At 45.6% G+C, this 24,704-nt stretch overlaps 1 protein-coding gene across 2 annotated transcripts in view; it reads right to left on the bottom strand.

Annotated features, from left to right (window-relative positions):
• ANKRD46 (ankyrin repeat domain 46) overlaps positions 1–24,276 on the bottom strand; it is a 53,002-nt gene extending 28,726 nt beyond the window's left edge. Inside the window, exons 1-3 of one of the 2 annotated variants that reach the window (XM_077493106.1) lie at positions 24,131–24,276; positions 7,821–7,904; positions 2,808–3,135 (exon numbers count right to left, since the gene is read on the bottom strand). In XM_077493106.1, coding sequence (XP_077349232.1) covers positions 2,808–3,118 — 311 coding nt within the window. In that variant the 5' untranslated portion in view covers positions 3,119–3,135; positions 7,821–7,904; positions 24,131–24,276. The remainder of the gene's footprint in view (positions 1–2,807; positions 3,136–7,820; positions 7,905–24,130) is intronic. The other variant, XM_077493107.1, reaches the window with a different exon arrangement.
• Positions 24,277–24,704: the final 428 nt, after the last annotated feature.

Raw genomic sequence — 24,704 nt, 5'->3', positions numbered from 1 at the left:
ACATGTCTTGGTAGATTTGCAGTTGTGCCATACTCTTCCCATTTTCGGATGATGGATTGAATAGTGCTCTGTGAGATATTCAAAGCTTGGGATATTTTTTTTTTTGTAACCAAATCCTACTTTAAAACTTCCACAACTTTATCCCTGACCTGTCTGGTGTTCCTTGGCCTTCATGACGCTGTTTGTTCACGAAGGTCATCTAACAAACCCAAGGGCTTCACAGAACAGCTGTATTTATACTGAGGTTAAATTACACACAGGTGGACTATTTAGTAATTAGGCGACTTCTGAAGGCAATTAGTTCCACTAGATTTTAGTTAAGGGTATCAGAGTAAAAGGGGCCGAATACAAATTCATGCCACACTTTTTAGATATTTGTAAAAAAAAAAAAAAATCCTCTTCACAATTATGTGCCACTTTGTGTTGGTCTAGCACATAAAATACATTTACATTTTTGGTTGCAATATGACAAAATGTGAAAAATTTCAAGGTGTATGAATACTTTTTCAAGGCACTGTATACAACACAGAGGTGAATGACTGGTCTGAAGAACCTGATAAAATATATTAAATTGTCATACACTATTGTACATATAGGAAACTCCCTTCATATTTCAAACTGCACTCATCTACGACCTTCAAATAAAATACAAATGCGTGTTTACTGACATTTATTGCAACAGTCAGGAAGCCAGAGATCAAATTACATGTAAACTCTCATCCCTATGGTAATCAGAGATGTAAATTTGTGCGCTGAATAAATGCGAAAGTAAAAAACTCTGAGGTCCCAAAATTCTTAGAATTAACCCTGCTGTCTCAACCAGTGTTCCCCAAACAGTGGCTCTTTGCTTGCCTTTATATGGCCCTCAGGCCACTGTTCTTCCCACTGATAACAGGCACTATTCTTTTTACTGACAACAAGGCACCATTCCTCCCCACTGACACCAATAGCAGGGCACAATTCTTCCTACTGACACCAACAGTAGAGGCACAATTTCTCTCAGTGACACCAGCATTGGGGCACCTCAGCTCCCTCCGATACTAATGACGGGGCACGATTCCTCCCACTGACACCAAGGATAGGGCACGATTCCTCCCACTGACACCAATGATGGGGCACCATTCCTTTTCCTTCTGACTACAGCCATTGACCTCCAAACCCGAAACACTGCTTACCCCCCTGATGCTGGGGTATTTTCTACTCCCACTGGCCACATTCCAGCCCCCTAAAGTTTGAAGGATGATAAAACTGGCCCTCTGTTTAGAAAGCTTGGAGACTCCTGATCTGGACTATGGGAATTAAAGTATTTTCCTATGCTTGACCAACAGTATCTCTCTAGCTGCTTGCACTGTGAAGTAACCTTAACCACTTGCTTACTGGGCACTTAAACCCCCCTCCTACCCAGACTGATGTCCCGCTCACTGCCACCGGTGATTAGGGGTGCAACGGATCGGCACCGATCCGTAATCCGAACGGGTCACCCTGCTCGGATCAGCACACGCCGCGATCTCGGCCTTAGGAAAGGCCGCAGCTTTAGCCTAGTTCCGGAGTAGTGGCCATCTTGGTGCAACCGTCTGCATTTACAATGTGATTGCTCTGTCATTTCGGAGCGATCACCTGTAAACATGACGACGCCGGTTCCTCTCTCCCCTCTCTGTACTGATCCGTACAGTGGAGGGGAGAAATCGGATGGAAGCAGCGCTGTGGGTTGCACCTGTAGAGCCCACAACGCTGCTCTGTGACAAGTGCAGTCACAGCCATCCCTCCATACCCTGCCAATACTCTGCAATACCCTGCCAATACTCATCCATGCTCAGCCAATATTACATTGGGGGAGATGACGTGGATATTACAGTGGGGGAGATTGTGGATATTACAGTGGGGGCTATATGGTGGTGGAATTTTCACAGGTTTTTGCAAATTCAATTATTATTTTCTGATCCGAAAAATTATCCCAACCGTGACTCTGATCCGAGGAAAGATCCGATCCGTGAGTTTTTTTGATCCGTTGCACCCCTACCGGTGATCATTTTTTTTTCTCCTCACGCTGTCAGCACGAAGAGAAAAAATAGCCGATTACTGGTTGTGTTGACATCACGTGATCAGCTGTCATTGGCTGACAGCTGATCACGTGGTAAGGGGGGTCGGGATCGACCCCTTACTCTGATCTGTGATCCAGCGAGTCTCAGACTCGCTGATCACAGAGCGGGGCGCGCAGGCTGCTCGTGCATGGGACGACCTTAATAGACGTCTTCCTGGCAATGCAGGTCTGCGCTGTAGCCGTCATTCATATATAGCGTGGATCCCTAGTGGTTAAAAGTTCACAACAAAGAATCTGAAGTTGGTTTCAAACATTTCATAAACACCTGCTGTGTGTTTACATTAGAAGACTAGAAAGCGGTCATGATTCCGCTCTAAAAGCACGCTCACAGACAGTTTGAGGCTTAAAAACCTGCTGTAGCAAAAAATCCCAGCATCTTTATCTGCCCACGAAGTTGTAAGTGGTCCTTTCATGCATCAGGCTAAACACATGCATGCGTGTATGACATTCGCAGAATTCTGAATTCCTGTGTACAGGGAATATGTCCTATGTGCATGCATATATTTAGATGACCTGATTTTATGGTGATTGTCAAAGTCACAATGTCACCTTTTCTATCCTTCCTTTTGTTCAGAGGCAGGGGACATAGTAACTATAATGACACTTGTGAATTTATTTACAGTCCTCCTTTGCGAAATCAGTCTGCTCAGCAAGACTATTTGGTAGAGAAACATGGAACACAGAAGTCCCTGCAGCAGGCACTTACCATATATCAATCTTAAGGCCATTGGAGACAAGGAACTGAATAGTGTCAACGTGGCCACATAAGTGAAGTGCTGTGTTCCCCTGGTAATCCGTTGCCAGAAGATCTGCTCCAAACTTGTGCAGGAGCTGACAGATGTCTACGTTTCCTCTAGCCGCGGCCAAGTGCAGGGCGGTGCGGCCGCGACTGTCCCGGATGTTAGGGTCAAAGCCACTTTCAAGGAGCCGCTTGGAGTAGTTGAAGTCCCCATCAATGCAGGCTTGCAGCAGGGGCACGTTGGTCTGGGATGAATCGTTCACAAACACATAGGACATGGTTGCACGTGGATGTGCTGTAACATTCAAAAAGAAAGAAATTTACTCATAGAATATATCCACTATATAAATGTTTGTTCCGGCATAAATGATTTGCCTCAACCTTCTAACTTCTGCAGGACAGCTTGTTCTGTTGAAAAACAACAGACGGACTGGCCAGATCATCAGGTCAAAATAAAAGAAAGCCTAAAAAAATAAAACTATTGCAGCCATCACAGCCAAAGGTTGGTGAGCCGCAGTATAATTAAGATTTACTTTTGAGTTTTGGAGTTGAGTTTAAGCTTACTTTTGAGTTTAAGACCAGGCCTTTTTCGGACAATTTTTGTTTAAAGAGGTCCTCCACCTTGAAGTGGAAGTTCCGCTCATCTGATCCCTCGCCCCCTCCGGTGCCACAATCGGCACCTTTCAGGGGGGAGGGGGGGTGCAGTTACCTGGATAATCCAGGTATCTGCACCCACTTCCGAGACAAGACCGCCGCAGATGCCCCCCCCTTCCCCCCCCCCCCGTTGTGTTCTGGGAAACACACAGTTCCCAGGACACAGCGGGGACCAGCAGAGAAGCGCGACTCGCGCATGCGCAGTAGGGAACCGGGCAGTGAAGCCGCAATGCTTCACTTCCCGATTCCCTGATAGAGGATGGCGACGGAGGCAGCAAAGAGACGAGCGATTGCTCGTCATCTGCCGCCGACATCGCTGGACCCTGGGACAGGTAAGTGTCAATTTATTAAAAGTCAGCAGCTGCAATATTTGTAGATGCTGGCTTTTAATATTTTTTTAAAGGTGCAAAACAACTTTAAACCAATATTTTTTGGTAGAAATTACTTAGAACCCCCAAACATAGAGGCAATATTTATCATTAAATTTATTTCACTAATACAAATTAAACTAAAAGGTGAAACGAATATATGAGATAGACTCATTACATGCAAAGCAAGATAGTTCAAGCTGTGATTTGTCATAATTGTGATGATTATGGCTTACAGCTCATGAAAACCCCAAAACCACAATCTCAGAAGATTAGAATATTACATGCAATCAATAAAACAAGGATTGTACATAGAACATTATTGGACCTCTGAAAAGTATAAGCATGCATATGTACTCAGTACTTGGTTTGGGCCGCTTTTGCAGCAATTTCTTCCTCAATGCGGCATGGCAAGGAAGCCATCAGCCTGTGGCACTGCTGAGGTGTTATGGATGCTTCAATAGCGGCCTTCAGCTCTTCTGCATCGTTTGGTCTCATGTCTCTCATCTTTCTCTTGGCAACGCCCCATAGATTCTCTATGGGGTTCAGGTCAGGTGAGTTTGCTGGCCAACCAAGGACAGTAATCCCATAGTCACTGAACCAGGTTTTGGTGCTTTTGGCAGTGCGGGCAGGCGCCAAGTCCTGCTGGAAAATGAAGTCAGCATCCTCAGAGATCGTCTGCCGAAGGAAGCATGAAGTACTCCAAAATCTACTGGTAGACTGTTGCGTTGACCCTGGATTTAATGAAGCACAGGGGACCAACACCAGCAGATGAAATGGCTCCCCAAATCAACACAGACTGTGGAATCTTCACACTGGACTTCAAGCATCTTGCAGTGCGTGCCTCTCCATTTTTCCTCCATACTCTGGGTCCTTGGTTTCCAAATGAGATGCAAATTTTGCTCTCATCAGAAAAGAGGACTTTGGACCACCGAGCAACAGACCAGGTCTGTTTTTCTTTAGCCCAGGTAAGACGCTTCTGACTTGGTTGCTTGTTCAGGAGTGGCATGACAAGAGGAATACGACATTTGAAGCCCATGTCCAGGATCTGTCTGTGTGTGGTGGCTCTTGATGCACTGACTCCAGCCTGAGTCCATTCCCTGTGAAAGTCCCCAACACTTGTGAATGGTCTTTTCCTGACAATCCTCTCCAGGCTACTTGTGCACCTTTTTCTTCCACACTTTTACAGCGCTCTGGGAACATCCAACTTCTTTTGCAATTACCTTTAGAGGCTTTCCCTCCTTATGGAGGATGTCAATGATGGTTTTCTACACAACTGTCAGGTCAGCAGTCTTTCCCATGATTGTGATTCCTACTGAACCAGACTGAGAGACCATTTAAAGGCTCAGGAACCCTTTGCAGGTGTTATGGCTTAATTACCTGATTAGAGTGGGACATATTGAGCCTAGAATATTGCACATTTTCACAATATTCTAATTTTCAGAAATTGTAGATTTGGGGTTTTCATGGGCTGTAAGCCATAATCACCACAATTATGACAAATCATGGCTTGAACTATCTTGCTTTGCATGTAATGAGTCTCATATTAGTTTCACCTTTTAACTTGCATTAGTGAAATAAATGAACTTTTGCACGGTATTCTAATTTTTTGAGTATCACCTGTATATTTTTTAGCAGAGGCCCTAGAGAATAAAAATGGTGGGTTTTGCAATTTTTTATGTCACACAGTATTTGCGTAGTGGTTTTTCGAATGTAAATAAAAAAAAAAGATGAAAAAAAAATAACACTTTAATGAATTATAATGCACACAAACACAACGCCCAATTTTTGGTAAAATATAAAAGAAAGATAGCGTTACGCCGAGTAAATATATACCCAACATGTCATGCTTTAAAACTGCACATGATCAGGGAATGGTGACAAACTACGTTGCCAGAGGTAATGCTTTAAAACCCTTTTCAGGTTACCAGTTTAGAGTCAGAGGAGGTCTGGAGCTGGATTTATTGCTCTCGGTCTGACGTTTCCAGCAAAACCTCAGATGTGGTGCAATTGCCATTTATGCATGCATGCGTGCGTGCGGGACCATAGGGGTGCATTAAAAATGTTACACTCTTTTTTTAATCACTTTTATTTCTGTCACAAGGAGCATAAACATTCCACATTCCTTGTGACAGAAATAGCCAGTGCCAAGTACTCTTTATGGAGAGATCTGATCAAGATCGGTGTTATCAGATACTTTCCAAATTTAAAAATGGCGCTGTTTGCATTCGGGAAGTGAGGAAAATGCTTGTCGTGTCCAGTTTCCTATGCCACAGATCATTAGGGACCTCCGGTCCTCGACAAGCTCTGTGGTAAACTGACAGAACTGCCAGCTTTCATTCTGGGCTTGCCAGTGGGATGGTAAAGCCCACAGAGGTACTGGAAGGCAACCACTCCTGCCGCCTGTAAAAGTCATCTAGCTGCTAATCGGCCCTTAGAACAGCTTTTACGCAAAAGCCGGTAGCCGGCAGAAGAAAAAACCGGGATGAGGCCTATAGCTGCAGGCATCATCCCGTTACTACCACTGAAAGTAAAATGATGTACATGTATGATTTGGCGTTAAGTGAAAATATGATGTGGCCCTTTGAAAAACTGTAATAGTCAGCTGCCCAGTGGTTGCAAATACAGTAAAACCTTGAATTGTGAGCATAATTCCTTCCAGAGACATGCTTGTAATCCAAAGAACTTGTATATCGAAGCAAATTTCCCCATAAGAAGGGTCCTTCAGTTTATAGTCCATATAAAAAGATTATAGCAATGTGATAGGTTGTGTAACCATAAAATGTCTATCCACAAATGGCAGCCTCCACAAGGGGATTAGAAGCAAAATCCAGCAGGTGCTAGAGAGTATTAAAGAGTAGAAAGGCGCCTCTAAGGCCCCTTTCACACATGCGGACAGTATGTCCATATTTCATCCATCCGTTTGCGGATGAAATACGGACATACATGCATCCCTATGGGATAGCGAGTGCCTGTGGATGAACATTCGCTGACACCCGATATCGTCCTATTCTGCAGATGGAGGAAAATCCTATTTTTCTATCTGTCTGCAGAGCGGATCAGATGAACACGGACAGACGGTCTGTGTTCATCCGATCCCCCATAGAGGAGAGCGGAGATCTGACAGGGCGGCCGCCCTATCATCCGCTGGCTCAGCGGGGATAAACGGAGCAATCCTCGCTGAGCAAGCGGATCATCACAGGGCAGATCATTACGGATCCGTCCCATGTGAAAGGGGCCTTAGTGTAGCAATCTGTCCGTCAGAGGCTCTTTACCGAGATCGGTGTAGCAGTGTGTCAGAATGACACACCACACCTCCGATCACCACGATGCGCGGCCCCACGGGCACGCAAGATCGGTCATTCTGGAGGGCCGTCATATGACGTCCACCCAGAACAAGAGGAGCACTGCCCAGCCCTTGTGTGCCGGCCGACAGGTGGGAAGTGATTAAAGGATAAGGTCACCTTTACAAATTATATATTTATAATAATAATAATAATATTAATAATAATAATAATAATAATAATAATTAAAAAAAAAGGCACCTTATTCTGCAGGTGAAATAAATTTGCATTTTTTCCCTATGGAACCTGCAGAGCAATGCAGGGATTCTGCAGACTCTCAAAAGAGTGGTCTGCCCGTTCCTCCAATACGGGCAGACATTTACATGAAAGTAGGAAGATCAATGGACTACGAGAGTGCTCCCCAGTGCCCTCACAGTTCAATGAGAAGTACAAGCCATCAGCTGCAATGGTTGACGGTACTTGTAGTCTAGTCCTTCATTGGAAACTGGTCACGTGGGCAGAGCCCCGCAAGGCCACGCTGTTTTCAATTTGTGACAGCGGGTCCAGGGAGCAGATAATGTGCCGGCTAATATATGGTCCCCATATGCCAATAACAAAATTGTAGTTTTCCTTTAAGTAAAGTAGCAGTCACGCACAAAAGAAAAACGACTTACGTGTGCTCCAGTTAATGGAATCTGGCCTATGTCTCTACTCCGTTTGGTTTGATAACTTGCAGTCCAATGTATTTACTTTTAGATCTGGAAAAAACAAGAATAATTCTGGTAATTTGAGATACTGTATAACGTTTCTCCATGTAGGTAACACTCAGGGGCATGTCTGAGATTCCAGGCATTGCTGGTCACTCCATTTTTAGTCAGCTTTGCTGTACAGATTTTGAACTAGAAATTTAGAATCAAAAAAGAGAATTTCAAAATAATTACAAAGTTACTCGTTCACACAATAACTTTAGTCTCTAAAGAATGATCATTGTCTGGATCTCTTCAGAGGGCGCCTGACAGGCGGTCCAGGAGGGATTGCATTGTCTCCTCACTGCCCACTTTAGCCCCTAGAAGCTGCAAACACCTGCATTGCATTTAGTTGTGAGACACTTGCAGAGGGGCCCCATTCACTTGAATGGGTCGCATTTGGCAGGTGCTATGCCTCTCAAAAGCAATGGTGGGGTATAATTCCTGTGGCGGCGGCAAAGCAAAACATGGCCACAGCATGTGTACACCCCTGCAGCTAAAGGGGGAGAGGTTGGGGAGTGATGGTAAAAACGCGGCTATACCTTCCCAACCACTAGTGTGAAGGAACCCTACTTGCAAGGGAAATTTTTAATTAAGCTGGCCATACACCAGTAGAATTTAATCTTAGGTTAGGTTCCCATCTATGAGGTTGATGCGGTTTTCCGGTATGTTTTGCGCTTTTGACCATCATGCATTTTTTATGCATTTTGCGTTTTTTTTTTCTAATAGGAGATGCTCCTTAAACTGAATAGCTGAATAAGGAGTGGGTGACTGCCGCCAAATCCTTACCAACCGATGACTCGTCAGCTTTTAGTGGGATTCCCCACTGACCGCTGAATGTAAACAAAAGCATGCTGGCATTAAAAAATACTGCATAGGGTCCCCCTCAATCCATACCAGGCCTTGGTATGGATTTTAATGGGAACCCACAATTTTTTTTTCTTTAACCACTTGCCGCCCGCCCTATAGCAGAATGATGGCGGCAAAGTGGTTTTAAATCCTGACCAGGCGTCATATGACGTCCTCAGGATTTTGAGCCACTGCGCGCCCCCGGGGGCGCACATCACGGCAATCGATGTTGCCGTGTGTCAGTCTGACACCCTGCAACTATGATCTCGGTAAAGAGTCTCCAACGGAGACTCATTACCACGTGATCATCAGTGTCCGATCACAGCTGATCACAGTGTAAATAGGAAGAGCCGTTGATCGGCTTTTCCTCACTCGCTTCTGTCAGACGCGAGTAGAGGAGAGCCGATCGCGGCTCCTCTGATGGGGGGGGTCTGTGCTGATCGATTATCAGCGCAGACCCCCCCCCCCCCAGGATGCCCACACTGGACCACCAGGGACACCACCAGACCACCAGGGATGCCCAGCACCAGGTATGCCACCCTAGACCACCAGGGATGCCAGTCAGTGCCCACAATAGGCATCACTGATTGGCATGCATTGTTTGGCACTGATTGGCATCCATCAATATAATACAATACAGTGCCGCCTATCAGCGCCCATCCGTGCCGCCTATCAGCGCCCATCCGTGCCGCCTATCAGCGCCCATCCGTGTCGCCCATCAGTGCCACCTATCAGTGCCCATCAATGGCGCCTATCAGTGCCACATATCAGTGCCCATCAATGCCACCTCATTGGTGCCCAGTGCCGCCTTATCAGTGCAGCCCCATCAGTGCCCATGAGTGAAGGAGAAAAAAAACTTACTTATTTACAAAGTTTTGAAACTAAAAACAAAAAAAAAAAACTTTTTTTTTCAAACTTTTCGGTCTTTGTTTAGCAAAAAATAAAAACTGTAGAGGTGATCAAATACCACCAAAAGAAAGCTCTATTTGTGGGAAAAAAATGATAAAAAAATTCATTTGGGTACAGTGTAGCATGACCGCGCAATTTTCATTCAAAGTGCGACAGCGCTGAAAGCTCAAAATTGGTCTGGGCAGGAAGGTGTTTAAGTGCCCTGTATTGAAGTTGTTAAAAATGGCATGGGGTCCACCCAAAATCCATACCAAACCCTTATCCAAGCATGCAGGCAAGAAAAGGGGGGGCGGGGGAAACAAACACCCGCCCCCCCTCCTGAACCATACCAGGCTACATGCCCTCAACATGGAGAGGGGGTGCTGATGTTGAGATCAAGGGCCTCTTCCCCACAACCCTGGCCTGGTGGTTGTGGAGGTGCCTTATTGAAATCTGGGTATGGAGTACAGGTACATCGTACCCCACTAATTCACCAAAAAAAAAAAAAAAAAAGTTCCAAGTAAATAAAACCACACAGCCAGTTTTTAACAAGTCCTTTATTCATAAATCCCCAAAAAAATAAATGTCCCCTTAAGTAGATCCAACCTCAATCACAATGAACGCCGGACGCCCTGACCCTTTGCAAAAAACTCACTGGCTCCACATGCACAGATGTGAGCTAGATCCATAGGAAGCCATGTTAAATGGACTGTAATGCGTTTCTGCTAAAACGTATATGTGTAAACCAAGGGTTGGTCTTTGTATAAAAAAAAAAAAAGTCTGAAAAAATCATTTGTCAGTACATTCTTCTTCCCATCATTGAGTCAAATAACTTTATACAAAGCTGTTAAAATTCCACCCAGACCAGCTACTTGAATGGAATCCCAAATATATTAACTAGGTTTTGTGCCTAGGACACGCGATTACAATATGTACAATCTTTCCCCAACAAAAACCATATTCACAGTTCCAGTTAGTTCATTCAAGAAAAAAAAAAGATGTCATCCCGTTCCTTCAAATCTTGTCACCGTGGTTGAAAACCACATGAATTGACCCCAATAACCATTAGAAAACCGAACGAATGTTCTGAAAACGACAAATTTTCAAACAAAATTCTACTGGTGTATATGGCCATCTTCACTTCCAAGGATTTTCAATTGTACAAATGAACACCAACACAACCTGTGCTGCTGGAAGAGCGCCCTCTTATGCACCATCATGCTGTTTGAGTGGGTGCACCCTGTACCACCTTTGAACAAATCTTTTTTCCTCTAGGACAGTGGTCTCCAAACACCAGCCCTTTGCCAGTCTTTACCCGGCCCTTGAGGCTCTATTCCACCCATTGATACCAACGATGAGGCATTAATTGGAGGTCCTCATCGGAGGATGAAATATTTCAATTAACCACTTGAGATCCGCGCTATAGTCAATTGACGGCTACAGCGCGGATCTCCTTTTCCGGGACTACGTCTATTGATGTCGTCCCGTGTACGAGCGGCCTGCGCGCCCCCTGAGGGGCGCGCTCTGTGATCGGCGAGTCCATGAGACTCGCCTGATCACCGATCCGTGCAAGGGGTCGATCCCGACCCCTTATCACGTGATCAGCTGTCAGCCAATGACAGCTGATCATGTGATATAACGGAGCCGGTAATTGGCTATTATTCCTCCTCGCGCTGATAGCGCGAGGAGAAAAAAAAAAAAAAAAGCCGATCACCGGCGGCCTTGATCGGGACATCAGTCCCGATCACGGCCAGCCCTGCTAGCGCCCACCTGCCCCCTGACAGTGCCCACCTGCCCCCTGCAGTGCCCCACTTATTAAAAGTAAGTGCCCCCCGTCAGTGCCACCCAGCAGTGCCACCCAGCAGTGCCCACAATCTACCTAAAAGGTGCTGCACCCCAGTGCCGCCCATCAGTGCCCAGCAGTGCCGCCCATCAGTGCCCAGCAGTGCCACCTATCAGTCCCACCTATCAGTGGTACCCATCAGTGCCCATCCGTGCCACCCATCCGTGCCATCTTATCTGTGCCCATCAGTGCCGCCTTATCTGTGCCTATTAGTGCCGCCTTAACTATGCCTATCAGTGCCCACCAGTGCAGCCCATCAGTGCAGCCCATCAGTGCCCACCAATGCAGCCCATCAGTGCCCACCAATGCAGCCCACCAATGCAGCCCATCAGTGCCCACCAATGCAGCCCATCAGTGCCCACCAATGCAGCCCATCAGTGCCCACCAATGCAGCCCATCAGTGCCCACCAATGCAGCCCATCAGTGCCCACCAGTGCAGCCCATCAGTGCCCACCAGTGCAGCCCATCAGTGCCCACCAGTGCAGCCCATCAGTGCCCACCAGTGCAGCCCATCAGTGCCGCCTCATCAGCGCACTTCAATGAAGGAGAAAAATGACCTGTTTGCAAAATTTTATAACAAACTATTAAAACATGATTTTTTTTTTTGCATTTTTTTTGTTTGTTTAGCAAAAAATAAAACTCCGAGCTGTAACTAAATACCACCAAAAGAAAGCTCTATTTGTGGGAAAAAAATGATAAAAATTTCATTTGGGTACAGTGTTGTATGCCCGCGCAATTGTCATTCAAAGTGCATCAGCGCTGAAAGCTGAAAATTGGTCTGGGACTGAGGGGGGTTTAAGTGCCCAGTAAGCAAGTGGTTAAAGAACCAGCAGCACAAGGGACACATCACACCGATTGTAAGTAATGTCCCTAGTGCTTTATCTTTTTTCACTTTAAAAGTAGGGAGGGTTATAACCCTGGCTACATTTTTTTCCCCCATAGGCCAGAATGTAAGAGGCCAACAGGAATGTGCAGATGTCAAAAAGAGGCTTGATTACAAGGAATATACACTCAACCAGCTACTTTATCATGTACACCTTGCTTGTACCGGGTTGGACCCCCTTTTGCCTTCAGAATAGCATTAAATCTTCATAGCATAGATTCAACAAGGTGTTGGAAACATTCCTCAGAGATGTTGGTCCATATTGACATGATAGCATTACACAGTTGCCGCAGATTTGTCACCTGCACATCCATGATGTGAATCTCCCATTCCACCACATCCCAAAGGTGTTCTATTGGATTGAGATCTGGTGACTGTGGAGGCCATTGGAGTACAGAGACCTCATTGTCATGTTCAGGAAACCAGTGGTGAGAGGATTGGAGCTGTGTGAAATGGTCCATTATCCTGCTGGAAGGAGCCATCAGAAGATGGGAACACTCACTGTAGTCAAAGGGATGGACATGGTCAGCAACAATACTCAGGTAGGCCGTGGCGTTTAAACGATGCACAATTGATAGTAAGGGGCTCAAAGTGTGGCAAGAAAATATCCGCCACACCATTACACCACCAGCCTGATCCATTGATACAAGGCAGGATGGATCCATGCCTTCATGTTGTTTATACCAAATTCTGACCCTACCATCTGAGTGTCGCAGCTGAAATCGACTCATCAGACCAGGCAATGTTTTTCCAATCTTCTATTGTCCAGTTTTGGTGAGCATGTGTGAATCGTAGCCTCAGTTTCCTGTTCTTAGCCAACAGGAGTAGCACCCAGTGTGATCTTCTGCTGCTGCTGTAGCTCATCTGCTTCAAGGTTCGATGTGTTGTGCCTTCAGAGATGGTATTCTGCATACCTTGGTTGTAACAAGTGGTTATTTGAGTTACTGTTGCCTTTCTAGCATCTCCAACCAGTCTGCCCAATCTCCTCTGACATCAACAAGGCATTTTCTTCCACACAACTTCCGTTCTCTGGATATTTTCTCTTTTTCAGACCATTTTCTGTAAACCTTAGAGATGATTGTGTGAAAATCCCAGTAGCTCAGCAGTTTTAGAAATACTCAGACCAGCCCACCTGGCACCAACAACCATGCCATGTCCAAAGCGAGCAAAGTCCTTTCATGTATTTAGAGAGAGAGACAATTTTACCCGCTCATTTTTTGGGCACCAAAAAAAGGATAATTAGGGAACTGGAAAAAGTGCAGAGAAGGGCAACCAAACTGATAAGAGGCATGGAGGAGCTCAGCTATGAAGAAAGATTAGAGGAACTGAATTTATTCTCTCTTGAGAACGAGAATAAAAGCAATTGTAAAGGCAGAAGGATTTTTTTTATCTTAATACATTCTATGCATTAGAGCTGCACGATTCTGACCAAAACGAGAATCACATTTTTTTTGCTTAGGCTAAAAAGATCACGATTCTGGCGACATGAAATTTTTCACATTATACAAAAAAAATGGGCTAACTTTACTGTTTTGTTTTTTAATTCATTAAAGTATTTTTGTTCAAAAATTGCATTTGAAAGACCGCTGCGCAAATACAGTGCGACATAAATTGCAACCACCACCATTTTATTCTCTAGGGTGTCAGAAACAGGTTTAGTGTTTAAGTGGTTAAACTTTTTTCAGTACACTGTCTATTCCATTGACAAATTGTTACAATGTTTATACTTAAAGCGGGATTCCACCCTAAAGTGGAACCTCCGCTGATCGGATCCCTCCCCCCCTCCGGTGTCACAATTGACACCTTTCAGGGGGGAGGGGGGTGGAGATACCTGTCAAAGACAGGTTTTTTTCACCCACTTCCGGGCATAGACTCCCACGGGAGTCTACGCCATTTCCTGCCCTGCCGCGCTGTCTGCTGGGACACACACGGGTCCCAGTGACAGCGCGGAGATTTCCTATTGCGCGACGCGGCTCGCGCATGCGCAGTAGGGAACCGGGAAGTGAAGCCGATTCGCTTCACTTCCTGATTCCCTTAGCTAGAATGGCGGCGGCAGCAGCCGAGGCCCGAGCGGTCGATCGGCCTCGCTGGACCCCGGGACAGGTGAGTGTCCATTTATTAAAAGTCAGCAGCTGTAGTATTTATAGCTGCTGGCTTTTAATATTTTTTTTTTTTGGCGGAATCCCTCTTTAAGTTCAATTGATAAAGAATGTTTTGATTCTTGGCAGACTTGGCAGTTTTTCTCTTCCTTTCTTCTGAGGGCTGTGGTTTCAGAAGAGCACAGAGAATTCTTTGTATATAAAGAATTGTGAAACACTTTAGTCAAGATCGCGATAACGATTCTTGACGATTAATTGTGCAGCTCTACTATGCATTAAAGCGTTTGCATTGCCCGCTTGGTGATTTTTACCTACAGTTATGCCTATGATAAGGCTTACTTGTAGGTAAAAAGAATTTCCTCAGAAACCTGCAAGGTTTAGGAGATTGACACTGCATGCAGCCGCTGATATCAGCGGCGCATGCACTCTGCAGGTCCGGGGTATCCTGCCGTAACTTCCTGGAATGAATGGCTCATCGTGGCTCCGGCCACTCACAGCGCCAGAGCCAGCGATCCCAGAAGAAACACAGGGAATATGTCAGCTCCCTCATCGGACGTCACTGCAGGGCTTCAGTCTAAGGTAAGAATTTCACAATCTGCTAGTATGCAATGCATATTAGCACATTATGCTATTGTTTTGGGGGGGGGGGGGGGGGTTCAGCCGTTTACTACTGCACTGCCCTCTAGATCAGTCGTTATTCAAACAAGTTCTCAAGTACCCTCAACAGGCCATGTTTTGGGAATTTCTCTTACATAAAATAGCTGTTCAAAATACCAATCCATTGACTGATTTAAATCACCCGTGCAAGATAAAGGAAAACCTGCAAACATGGCCTGTTGGGGGTACTTGAGGACAGGGTTGAGAATCACTGCTCTAGAAGCAGCAATGTTGTGGCAGTGTCTCAGCTGCCCGGTACTCCCCTTCTTATTGGCTGAGACAGCAGCGCCATTGGCTCCCACAACTGCTGTCAAAGTCAGCCAGCCAATGAGAGAAAGGGGGCAGGGCCTGCCTGCGGCTCTGTGTTTGAATGGCCAAAAAGCTGCGGCTAGGTTCGGGTGCCCCCATAGCAAACTGCTGGCTGTGGGGGCCCTCAACAGGAGGGAGGGGCCTGAGAAGAGGAGGATCTGGGCTGCTATGTGCAAAACCACTAAACAGAGCAGATAAGAATAAACATTTTTTTTTTTTTTTAGTTAAAAATAAACTAGACTTTAGTAGCATTTTAAGAGGGGATATGAACAAGATGTATAAATAAATGAGGGGTCCATATAGTCAACTTGGTGTTGAGTTATTAACTTTAACCACTTGCCGACCAGCTGCCGCAGTTTCACTGCGTCAGGTTGGCTCGGCTGGGCAAATCGACATTACCTTACACAGCTTCCCATTATGGCCACTAGGGGCGCACGCATGCCGCCGGAGGCATGCAGGCCCAAGGCTCACCGCCGGAGCTGATGCGAGTGGCCACCTGTGATCGCTCGCAACAGAGTGTGTGTGTAAGCACGCAGATACCCCGGTTCTTTCAGGGGAGAAGAGACAAAGTATGAACAGCGATCTGTCATCTCTCCTAGTAAGTCCCACCCCCCTCTTCAGTTAGAACACAGTTAACCCCTTGATCGCCCCCTAGTGTTAACCCCTTCCCTGACAGTGGCATTTTTACAGTAATCAGTGCATTTTTATAGCACTGATCGCTGTATAATTGTCAATGGCTCCAAAAATGTATCAAGTGTCCGCCATAATGTCATGGTCCTGATAAAAATCACAGGTCGCCGCCATTACAAGTAAAAAAAAATAATAAATGGCATAAATCTATCCCCTATTTTGTAGACGCTATAACTTTTGCGCAAACAAATATACGCTTATTGCGTTTTGTTTTTTTAACCAAAAATATGTAGAAGAATACATATCGGCCTAAACTGAGGAAAAGATTTGTTTTTTTGAAGAAAAAAAAAAAGTGGGATATTTATTATAGCAAATAGTAAAAGATAGTGTTTTTTTCAAAATTGTCGCTCTTTTGTTTATAGCGCAAAAATAAAACACAGATGATCAAATACCACCAAAAGAAAGCTCTATTTTTTGGAAAAAAATAAAAAAAAAAGTACGTCAATTTTGTTTGGGTCCAACGTCGCACGAGCGTGCAATTGTCAGTTAAAGTGAAGCAGTGCCATATCGCAAAAAATGGTCCAGTCATTGAGCAACCTAATCTTTCGGGGCTAAAGTGGTTAAAGGGGTTGTAGATCATTTTGTTTTCACCTTAATGCATCCTAAGCAAAACATTTCTGCCACTGACCGGGCCCTTCAGCCCCCCCCCCCCCCTTACTCACCCGAGCCCCGTAATTCCCACACTGGAGATGCTCTCTTCTCCTCTGCCTGTTGTCTTGGCTCTAGATTGGATAGATTGATAGCAGGGCAGCCATTGGCTCCCGCCGCAGTCAATCAAATCCAATGATGTGGGTGCCGGGGCTGAGTCTGGCATTCTGCGTCTATGGATGCAAATGCAGGACTCAGGAGCGTAAACGCAAGGTAACCCCCCCCCCCCAGGAGTGCACTTCTCCTAGTGGGTTCTTTGATGCGGGGAGGAGCTATCAGCTCTGCCAGGGGACCCCAGAAGTCAAGGATCAGGGCCACTCTGTGCAAAACAAACTGCACAGTGGAGGTATGACATGTTTGTTATTTAAAAAAAAAAAAAAAAAAAAAAAAGCCTTCAGCCTCGTACACACAATCGGATTGTTGGCCAACAGAGTGTCACATTTTTGTCTGAAGGGCGTGTGCCAGGAACTTGTCTTGCATACTAACAGCACACAATTGTCAGCCAACAAACACAGTGACGTACTATGTGGAATTTCAGCTCTTGCGCGCCACTGCTTGGCCACCTTCTGCTAATGTTGTGTTTGGTGAGCACTGATTCCGAGCATGCGTGTTTGTATTTTGGACTTGTGTGACGGATTTGTGTACAGACGCGTCTGACAACAGACCGTTGCCTGCCAAAAGTTTACTAGCCTGCCATCCAACATTTGTTGGTGGAACAGTCACCAGATCTCAAACCAATAGAGCACCTTTGGGATGTGGTGGAATGGGATACTGGCTTTATGGCTGTGCAAGCAGACAAATCTGCAGCCGCTGTGTGATGTTAGGTCACTATGGACCATAATCTCTGAAGAATGTTTCCAACACCTTGTTGAATCTATGTTACTCATTTTTGTGTTTTTTTAAAAGTCAGCAGCTACAAAAAAAAAAAAAAAAAAAATGATGCTCGCTTGTCCTAGAATCCAGCAATGTGGCCGCCTGAACCCTTGCCTCTCCCCGATGCCAGCATTACAAGTGTTGACACCCAGCTGTGACAGCCGGCGGCTTCATAGTTGGGTGCACACTGCGCATGCTCGAGTCACGTCTCCTCAGTGGCCGGGAAATCTTCTGGGACCTGTGACGTGTCCCAGAAGATTGCAAGGAGGGAAGGGAAGAGGAAAACTTCCGCTCCAGTCGTCTAGTTGGCCCCTGTCACAAGTACCCGCTCCCCCAAAAAATGACGTGCCAAATGTGGCATAGAAGGGGTTGAGGAGTGCTTAAAGCAGAACTTCAATTTTTGGGTGGAATTCCACTTTAAGGCAGTTCTGAAAGCAAAAGGGGTTCCAACCCGGTACTTGCTAGGTATATATTATAAAGTGGCTGGTAAATATACAGTTGTGCTCATAAGTTTACATACCCTGACAGAATTTATGATTTCTTGGCTAGAGATATTATTCAGAGAATATGAAAAACAAACAAAAACTTTTCTTTCACTTATGGTTAGTGTTTGGCTGAAGCCATTTATTATCAATCAAACGTGTTTACTCTTTTTAAATCATAATGGAAACAGAAACTACCCAAATGACCCTGACCAAAAGTTTACATACCCCAGTTCTTAATACAGTGTATTGCCTCCTTTAACATCAATGACAGCTTGAGCTCTTTCGTGGTATTTGTCTTCTCAGATGGTAAAGCTGTCCATTCCTCTTGGCAAAAAGTCTCCAGTTCCTGTAAATTCTTGGGCTGTCTTGCATGAGCTGCACATATGAGATCTCCCCAGAGTGGCTCAATGAAATTGAGGTCAGGAGACTGAGATGGCCACTCCAGAACGTTCACTTTATTCTGCTGTAGCCAATGACAGGTCGACTTGGCCTTGAGTTTTGGATCATTGTCATGTTGGAATGTCCAAGTACGTCCCATGCGCAGCTTCTTGGCTGATGAATGCAAATGTTCCTCCAGTGTTGTTAACATACTGCATTCATCTTGCTAACAATTTTGACCAAATTTCCTGTGCCTTTGTAACTCACACATCCCCAAAACATCAGCGATCCACCTCCTTACCTTTCATCATAGGTCTTGTTGACGTCTCTCCAAAAGTAGCGTTCATGGTTGTGGCCAAAAAGCTCAATTTTGGTCTCATCACTCCAAATGACTTTGTGCCAGAAGGTTTGAGGCTTGTCTCTGTGTTGTTTGGCGTATTGTAAGTGGGATACTTTGTGGCATTTGCGTAGTAATGGCTTTCTTCTGGTGATTCAACCATGCAGCCCATCTTTCTTCAAGTGCTTCCTTATTGTGCATCTTGCAACAGCCACACCACATGTTTTCAGAGAGTTCTGTATTTCACCTGAAGTTATTTGGGAGTTTTTTCTTTGCATCCTGAAGAATTTTCCTGGCAGTTGTGGCTGAAATTTTAGTTGGTCTACCTGACCGTGGTTTGGTTTCAACAGAATCCCTCATTTTCCACTTCTTGATTAGAGTTTGAACACTGCTGATTGGCATTCTCAATTCCTTGGATATCTTTTTATATCCCTTTCCTGTTTTATACAGGTCAACTACCTTTTCCCAGATCCTTTAACAATTCTTTTGCTTTTCCCATGACTCAGAATCCAGAAACGTCAGTGCAGCACTGGATGAAAGATGCAAGGGTCTGTCAGGAGTCCAGAAACTCATTGAGCTTTTATACACACACTAAATTACAAGCAAACAGATCACAGGTGAGGATGGTTACCTTTAATAGCCATTCAAACCTCTTTGTGTCAACTTGTGTGCATGTTAAGAGGCCAAAATCAAATCCAAATACCAGGGTATGTAAACTTTTGATCAGGGTCATTTGGGTAGTTTCTGTTGTCATTATGATTTAAAAAGAGTAAACACGGTTGATTGATAATAAATGGTTTCAGCCAAACACTAACCATGATGAGTGAAAGAAATGTTTTTGTGTTATCATTCATATTCTCTGAAAAATGGCCAAGAAATTAAATTCTGCCCGGGTATGTAAAAACTTATGAGCACAGCTGTATGTACTGAACACCTCTGTGTACTTAAAGAGGGATTCCACCAAAAAAAAAAATATGAAAAGCCAGCAGCTATAAATACTACAGCTGCTGACTTTTAATAAATGGACACTCACCTGTCCCGGGTTCCAGCGATGCCGGCAGCCGAGGCCGATCGATCGCTCGGCCCTCGGCTGCTGCCGCCACCATTCTAGGTGAGGGAATCAGGAAGTGAAGCGAATCGGCTTCACTTCCCGGTTCCCTACTGCGCATGCGCGAGCCGTGCCGCACAATAGGAAATCTCCGCGCTGTCACTGGGACCCGTGTGTGTCCCAGCAGACAGCGCGGCAGGACAGGAAATGGTGTAGACTCCCACGGGAGTCTATGCCCGGAAGTGGGTGAAAATACCTGTCTTTGACAGGTATCTCCACCCCCCTCCCCCCTGAAAGGTGTCAATTGTGACACCGGAGGGGGGGAGGGATCCGATCAGAGGAGGTTCCACTTTAGGGTGGAATCCCGCTTTAATGTCAAGAGCAGCAGGCAACTTCACAATCCCACAGGTTCAAGTTAGAGATGGCAAGCCTTGTGCAAAAGGTGGCACAAGTCAGACATCACTTTAGCCCAGGGCTCGACAAAACCCGGGCGCCAGGTCGCATTGGCGACTAGAAATAGCGACCTCGCGCCTGGGGCAGCACAGCTCGGGGTATCCTGTCTCTGTGGACCCCCCCAGCGTGATCGCGTCGGGCCGTTCCGCCGGCGGCCGAAAATTTAGGCCGCGGCTTTGAGGCCTTCTGCGGTCCTATGATTCCTTATGGAATCTGGCGCCCTCTTGTGGTCGCCGTTGGTATGACAAACCAGCAATGCTAATGAAGCTCCCTCTGAGTGTTTTATATTACCTGCCTTTTCTTCCCTTTATTTAGAACCCCCTAAACATTATATATATTTTTTATTCTAACACCCTAGAGAATAAAATGGTGGTTGTTGCAATACTGTCTGTCACACCGTATTTGTGCAGTGGACTTACAAGCGCACTTTTGTTGGGAAAAATAATTTAGTTAATAAAAAAATAAGACAACAGTAAAGTTAGCCCAATTATTTTTTATATTGTGAAAGATAATGTTACGCCGAGTAAATTGATACCCAACATGTCACGCTTCAAAATTGCACCCGCTCATGGAATGGCGACAAACTTTTACCCTTTAAAATCTCCATAGGCGACGTTTAAAAAAAATTCTACAGGTTGCACGTTTTGAGTTACAGAGGAGGTCTGGGGCTAGAATTATTGCTCTCGCTCTACCGATCACGGCGCTACCTCCTATGTGTGGTTCGAACACCGATTTTATATGCGGGCAGGACAGGGCGCGTTTAAAAATTATTATTTTTTCTTCTTATTTTAACTTTTTTTTTTTTTTTCCACTGTTCTTTTAAAAAAAATGTTGTGTCACTTTTATTCTTATTACAAGGAATGTAAAAATCCCTTGTAATAGAAAAAGCATGACAGGTCCTCTTAAATATGAGATCTGGGGTCAGAGAGACCTCGGATCTCATATTTACACTAAAATGCAATTGAAAAAAAAATTGTCATTTGAAAAAAAAAAAAAAAAAAAAAAAAAATGTCCCTCTAAGAGCTATGGGCAATGACTTGGAGACGGGGGGGGGGGGGGACAGGGGGGGCGGCGACGGCGCTGCTATCTTCCCCTCACTCGTCTCCATGTCAGGCCAGGGACAGGTCCGGATCGCCGTCGCGGACCTGGCTCCTAACTTTTTAAGCTGGCTCCTAGATTCCAAGCAAATTTGTCAACCCCTGCTTTAGCCTATTAACTTAGAAGGGCAGATATATACATTCTTCTTCATCATTACAGCAAAATTATTATACAAAATGAATCAAGGAAAAAAAAAAAAAAATCATCACTCTCGCTGTTAGGGGCAATATCCATCACCTGTAGAGTAGGTGCTCCTGCGCTAAAAGGGATTATACATATATTCTATAGGTGCTGCATCCACCGTAAGGGCCAAACTGTTACCCAAATGTACAGAAAAAAATATAAAAAGGTAAGTGGTTTTGCACTCCTAAAATTATTTAGAATTGAGGTTCCTAGCAAATGCTGGTTTAGGGAAGTGGTAAATAATAAAAATGGATATTGATTGGGGTTCATAACATAATTATGTATCCAAATAAAATAAATGTTTCCCAGTCGAAGTCACGTGTGTTGTGACGTAACATGTAGGATACAGAGGCATACAGACACCGGAAGAGACGGTCAGGTACGAGCTCGGCGCTCGTTTTTACACTGTGCAACCTACATATGGAAATGTGAGTTTCTCAATCATTTTATTTAATAAACTTCATCTTATTGAAAAATACTACACCATGGTAGGCTCTTTATCCCCTCTTTATACCCCGACATACTGTACATACGAGATCCATTCAGCGGAAAGAAAACAAAAGGACGACCCCCCCAGGCTCTGCTGTATACCAAGTAGGGACGCGCAGGAACACCACAATTTGAAGGAGCTTAACCCCCCTCTCCTCTTCTACATGCCATTTACCTTACAGCAGTAAGGTAACGATTTAGCACAGCCACGAGTGTCAGTGACACTGAAGATTTTTTGCCACATTAAAAAAGCCACACTGTCACTGAAGAGTACTACAATATCACTCAGTGTCCCTGGAAAACACTGTTACACTTGCACTATTTTGCACAGTGGACCCTATAAGAGCTCCACACTCCACTCTGGAATTTATTTATTCACTTTACATATTTGCACAATTCTGCCATATATTTGCTTACTTGCACTTTTTTGCTTATCAATTAGTGGCACTGATTATTATTTATATACTTTGTTTATCTGCACAGAATTATTGTCTATTTATATATTTTTTTATATTTTCGGATTTTATATCAATTTACTATTTTACATATTATTGATTTGATCTATTTTTAATACCTCATTGCAATCAGATAGCATTTATTTTATCTGGACCCATTGTTATTTGGATACATGATAATTATGTTATGAACCCCAATCAATATCCATTTTTATTATTTACCACTTCCCTAAACCAGCATTTGCCAGGATCCTCAATTCTAAATAATTTTAGGAGTGCAACACCACTTACCTTTATATTTAATATCAATCACCTGTCGCTATGGGCAATGCCACTTATATAAGCTACAGCAGAGGGTTGAGCCATCTCACCCCTCCGCCACAGCTAGGGTAACATCTGATCTCATGCCACAGCAGTGCCTCAGCACCTCATCCTCCTGCCGCAGCTACAGCAGCACCTCAGCCTTGACCTCCTGCCACATCGCCTCAACCTTCCTGCACAGCTATGGCAGCGCCTCATCCTCCTGCCGCAGCACCTCATCCTTCTGCCGTGGCAACATCTGAGCTTTTGCCATAGCTACAGCAGCATCTCAGCCTTCTGCCACAGTATCGTGCCGCAGCCACGGCAGTGCCTCAGCCTCATGCTGCAGCCACGGCAGTGCCTCAGCCTCCTGCCGCTGTGCCTCAGCCTCCTGCCGCAACCATGGCAGCGCTCTCAGCCTCCTGCCGCAACCATGGCAGCCCTCTCAGCCTCCTGCCGCAACCATGGCAGCGCTCTCAGCCTCCTGCCGCAGTGCCTCAGCCTCCTGCCGCAACCATGGCAGAGCCTCAGCCTCCTGCCGCAACCATGGCAGTGCCTCAGCCTCCTGCCGCAACCATGGCAGTGCCTCAGCCTCCTGCCGCAACCATGGCAGTGCCTCAGCCTCCTGCCGCAACCATGGCAGTGCCTCAGCCTCCTGCCGCAACCATGGCAGTGCCTCAGCCTCCTGCCGCAACCATGGCAGTGCCTCAGCCTCCTGCCGCAACCATGGCAGTGCCTCAGCCTCCTGCCGCAACCATGGCAGTGCCTCAGCCTCCTGTCGCAACCATGGCAGTGCCTCAGCCTCCTGCCGCAACCATGGCAGTGCCTCAGCCTCCTGCCGCAACCATGGCAGCGTCTCCGCACCGTGCCACAGCTACTGAAAGCATATTTCAGCCCTTGGACACATCTAAACCCCTCACTGAAAACGCACAGCTACGGGCCATTATTTCTCCCATACCTTTTGCTTTATCTCCCCAAATTCTTCACCTATAACCCGTCCCTTGACACCGGCCTATGGCAACGTCTTGGCCCCCTGTCATAGCTATGGGAAGAACATTTTAACCCTTTATCAACAATGACAGCTCCCAGACACCGGCTATGAGATGTTTTATGTCCCAGCCACCTAATGCTTCTGTCTTGCACCGAAGTCCAATATATGCCAAACACACATCCACCTTCTTCTGGGCACAGATGTCTCCTCCCCCGGAGATGTCAGTCCAGCCTGTCCGCCCCCACCATTACATCTAGTACACAACTGCTTGCAGCCTCTTACCTACAATGCAGCTCCACGTCCAGCGATCCCCGGACACAGTACAGGCCAGCCCGCTGCTAATCATCCATCAGATAACCGGAAGTGAGGGATCCAGGCAGCAGCAGGAGGGGGAGCGAGGAGAGACGCGCGCTCCCGGACAACACTCGCGGGTACGCGGAATATGCATAGCTGAATGCAACGACGTCATGCGCGTTCGAGTCGAGCTCTGCGTGAGCGTGCCTTGGTTGGCGTGACGTCCTATTGGCATTCAGTGGGCGATGTGCTGCAGAGTCAGGGCTACACACAGGGTTAGAACAAGCAGAAAAAAGCTGCACAAGGACTTACCTGTGGGACTAGAAGTTCCAGCATGTGCTCACTGCATGCTTCCTGACATAACTGTGTGGGCTGCCATGTATCATACATTTTGCCCTGAGGAATGCTTCAATTACTTCCAAATGTAGACCCCATTCCCATTTCCTCTTCACCCCAATGTGTATTTTCACACATCGTGTATCTTGTAGGTTTCTTTGAATAGGACGCCATATCCGTGACAAAATCGCCGAAAGTGTATTCAAGTGTTGAGCTTTTTTACCGT

The sequence above is a fragment of the Lithobates pipiens genome, unplaced genomic scaffold (genome assembly GCF_037356315.1).
Source record: "Lithobates pipiens isolate NorthernLeopardFrog02 unplaced genomic scaffold, aLitPip1_a1.2 Scaffold_19, whole genome shotgun sequence".
NCBI lineage: Eukaryota > Metazoa > Chordata > Amphibia > Anura > Ranidae > Lithobates > Lithobates pipiens.
The sequence above is the reverse complement of the archived record's forward strand: the minus strand, read 5'-3'. Positions and strand labels throughout refer to the sequence as shown.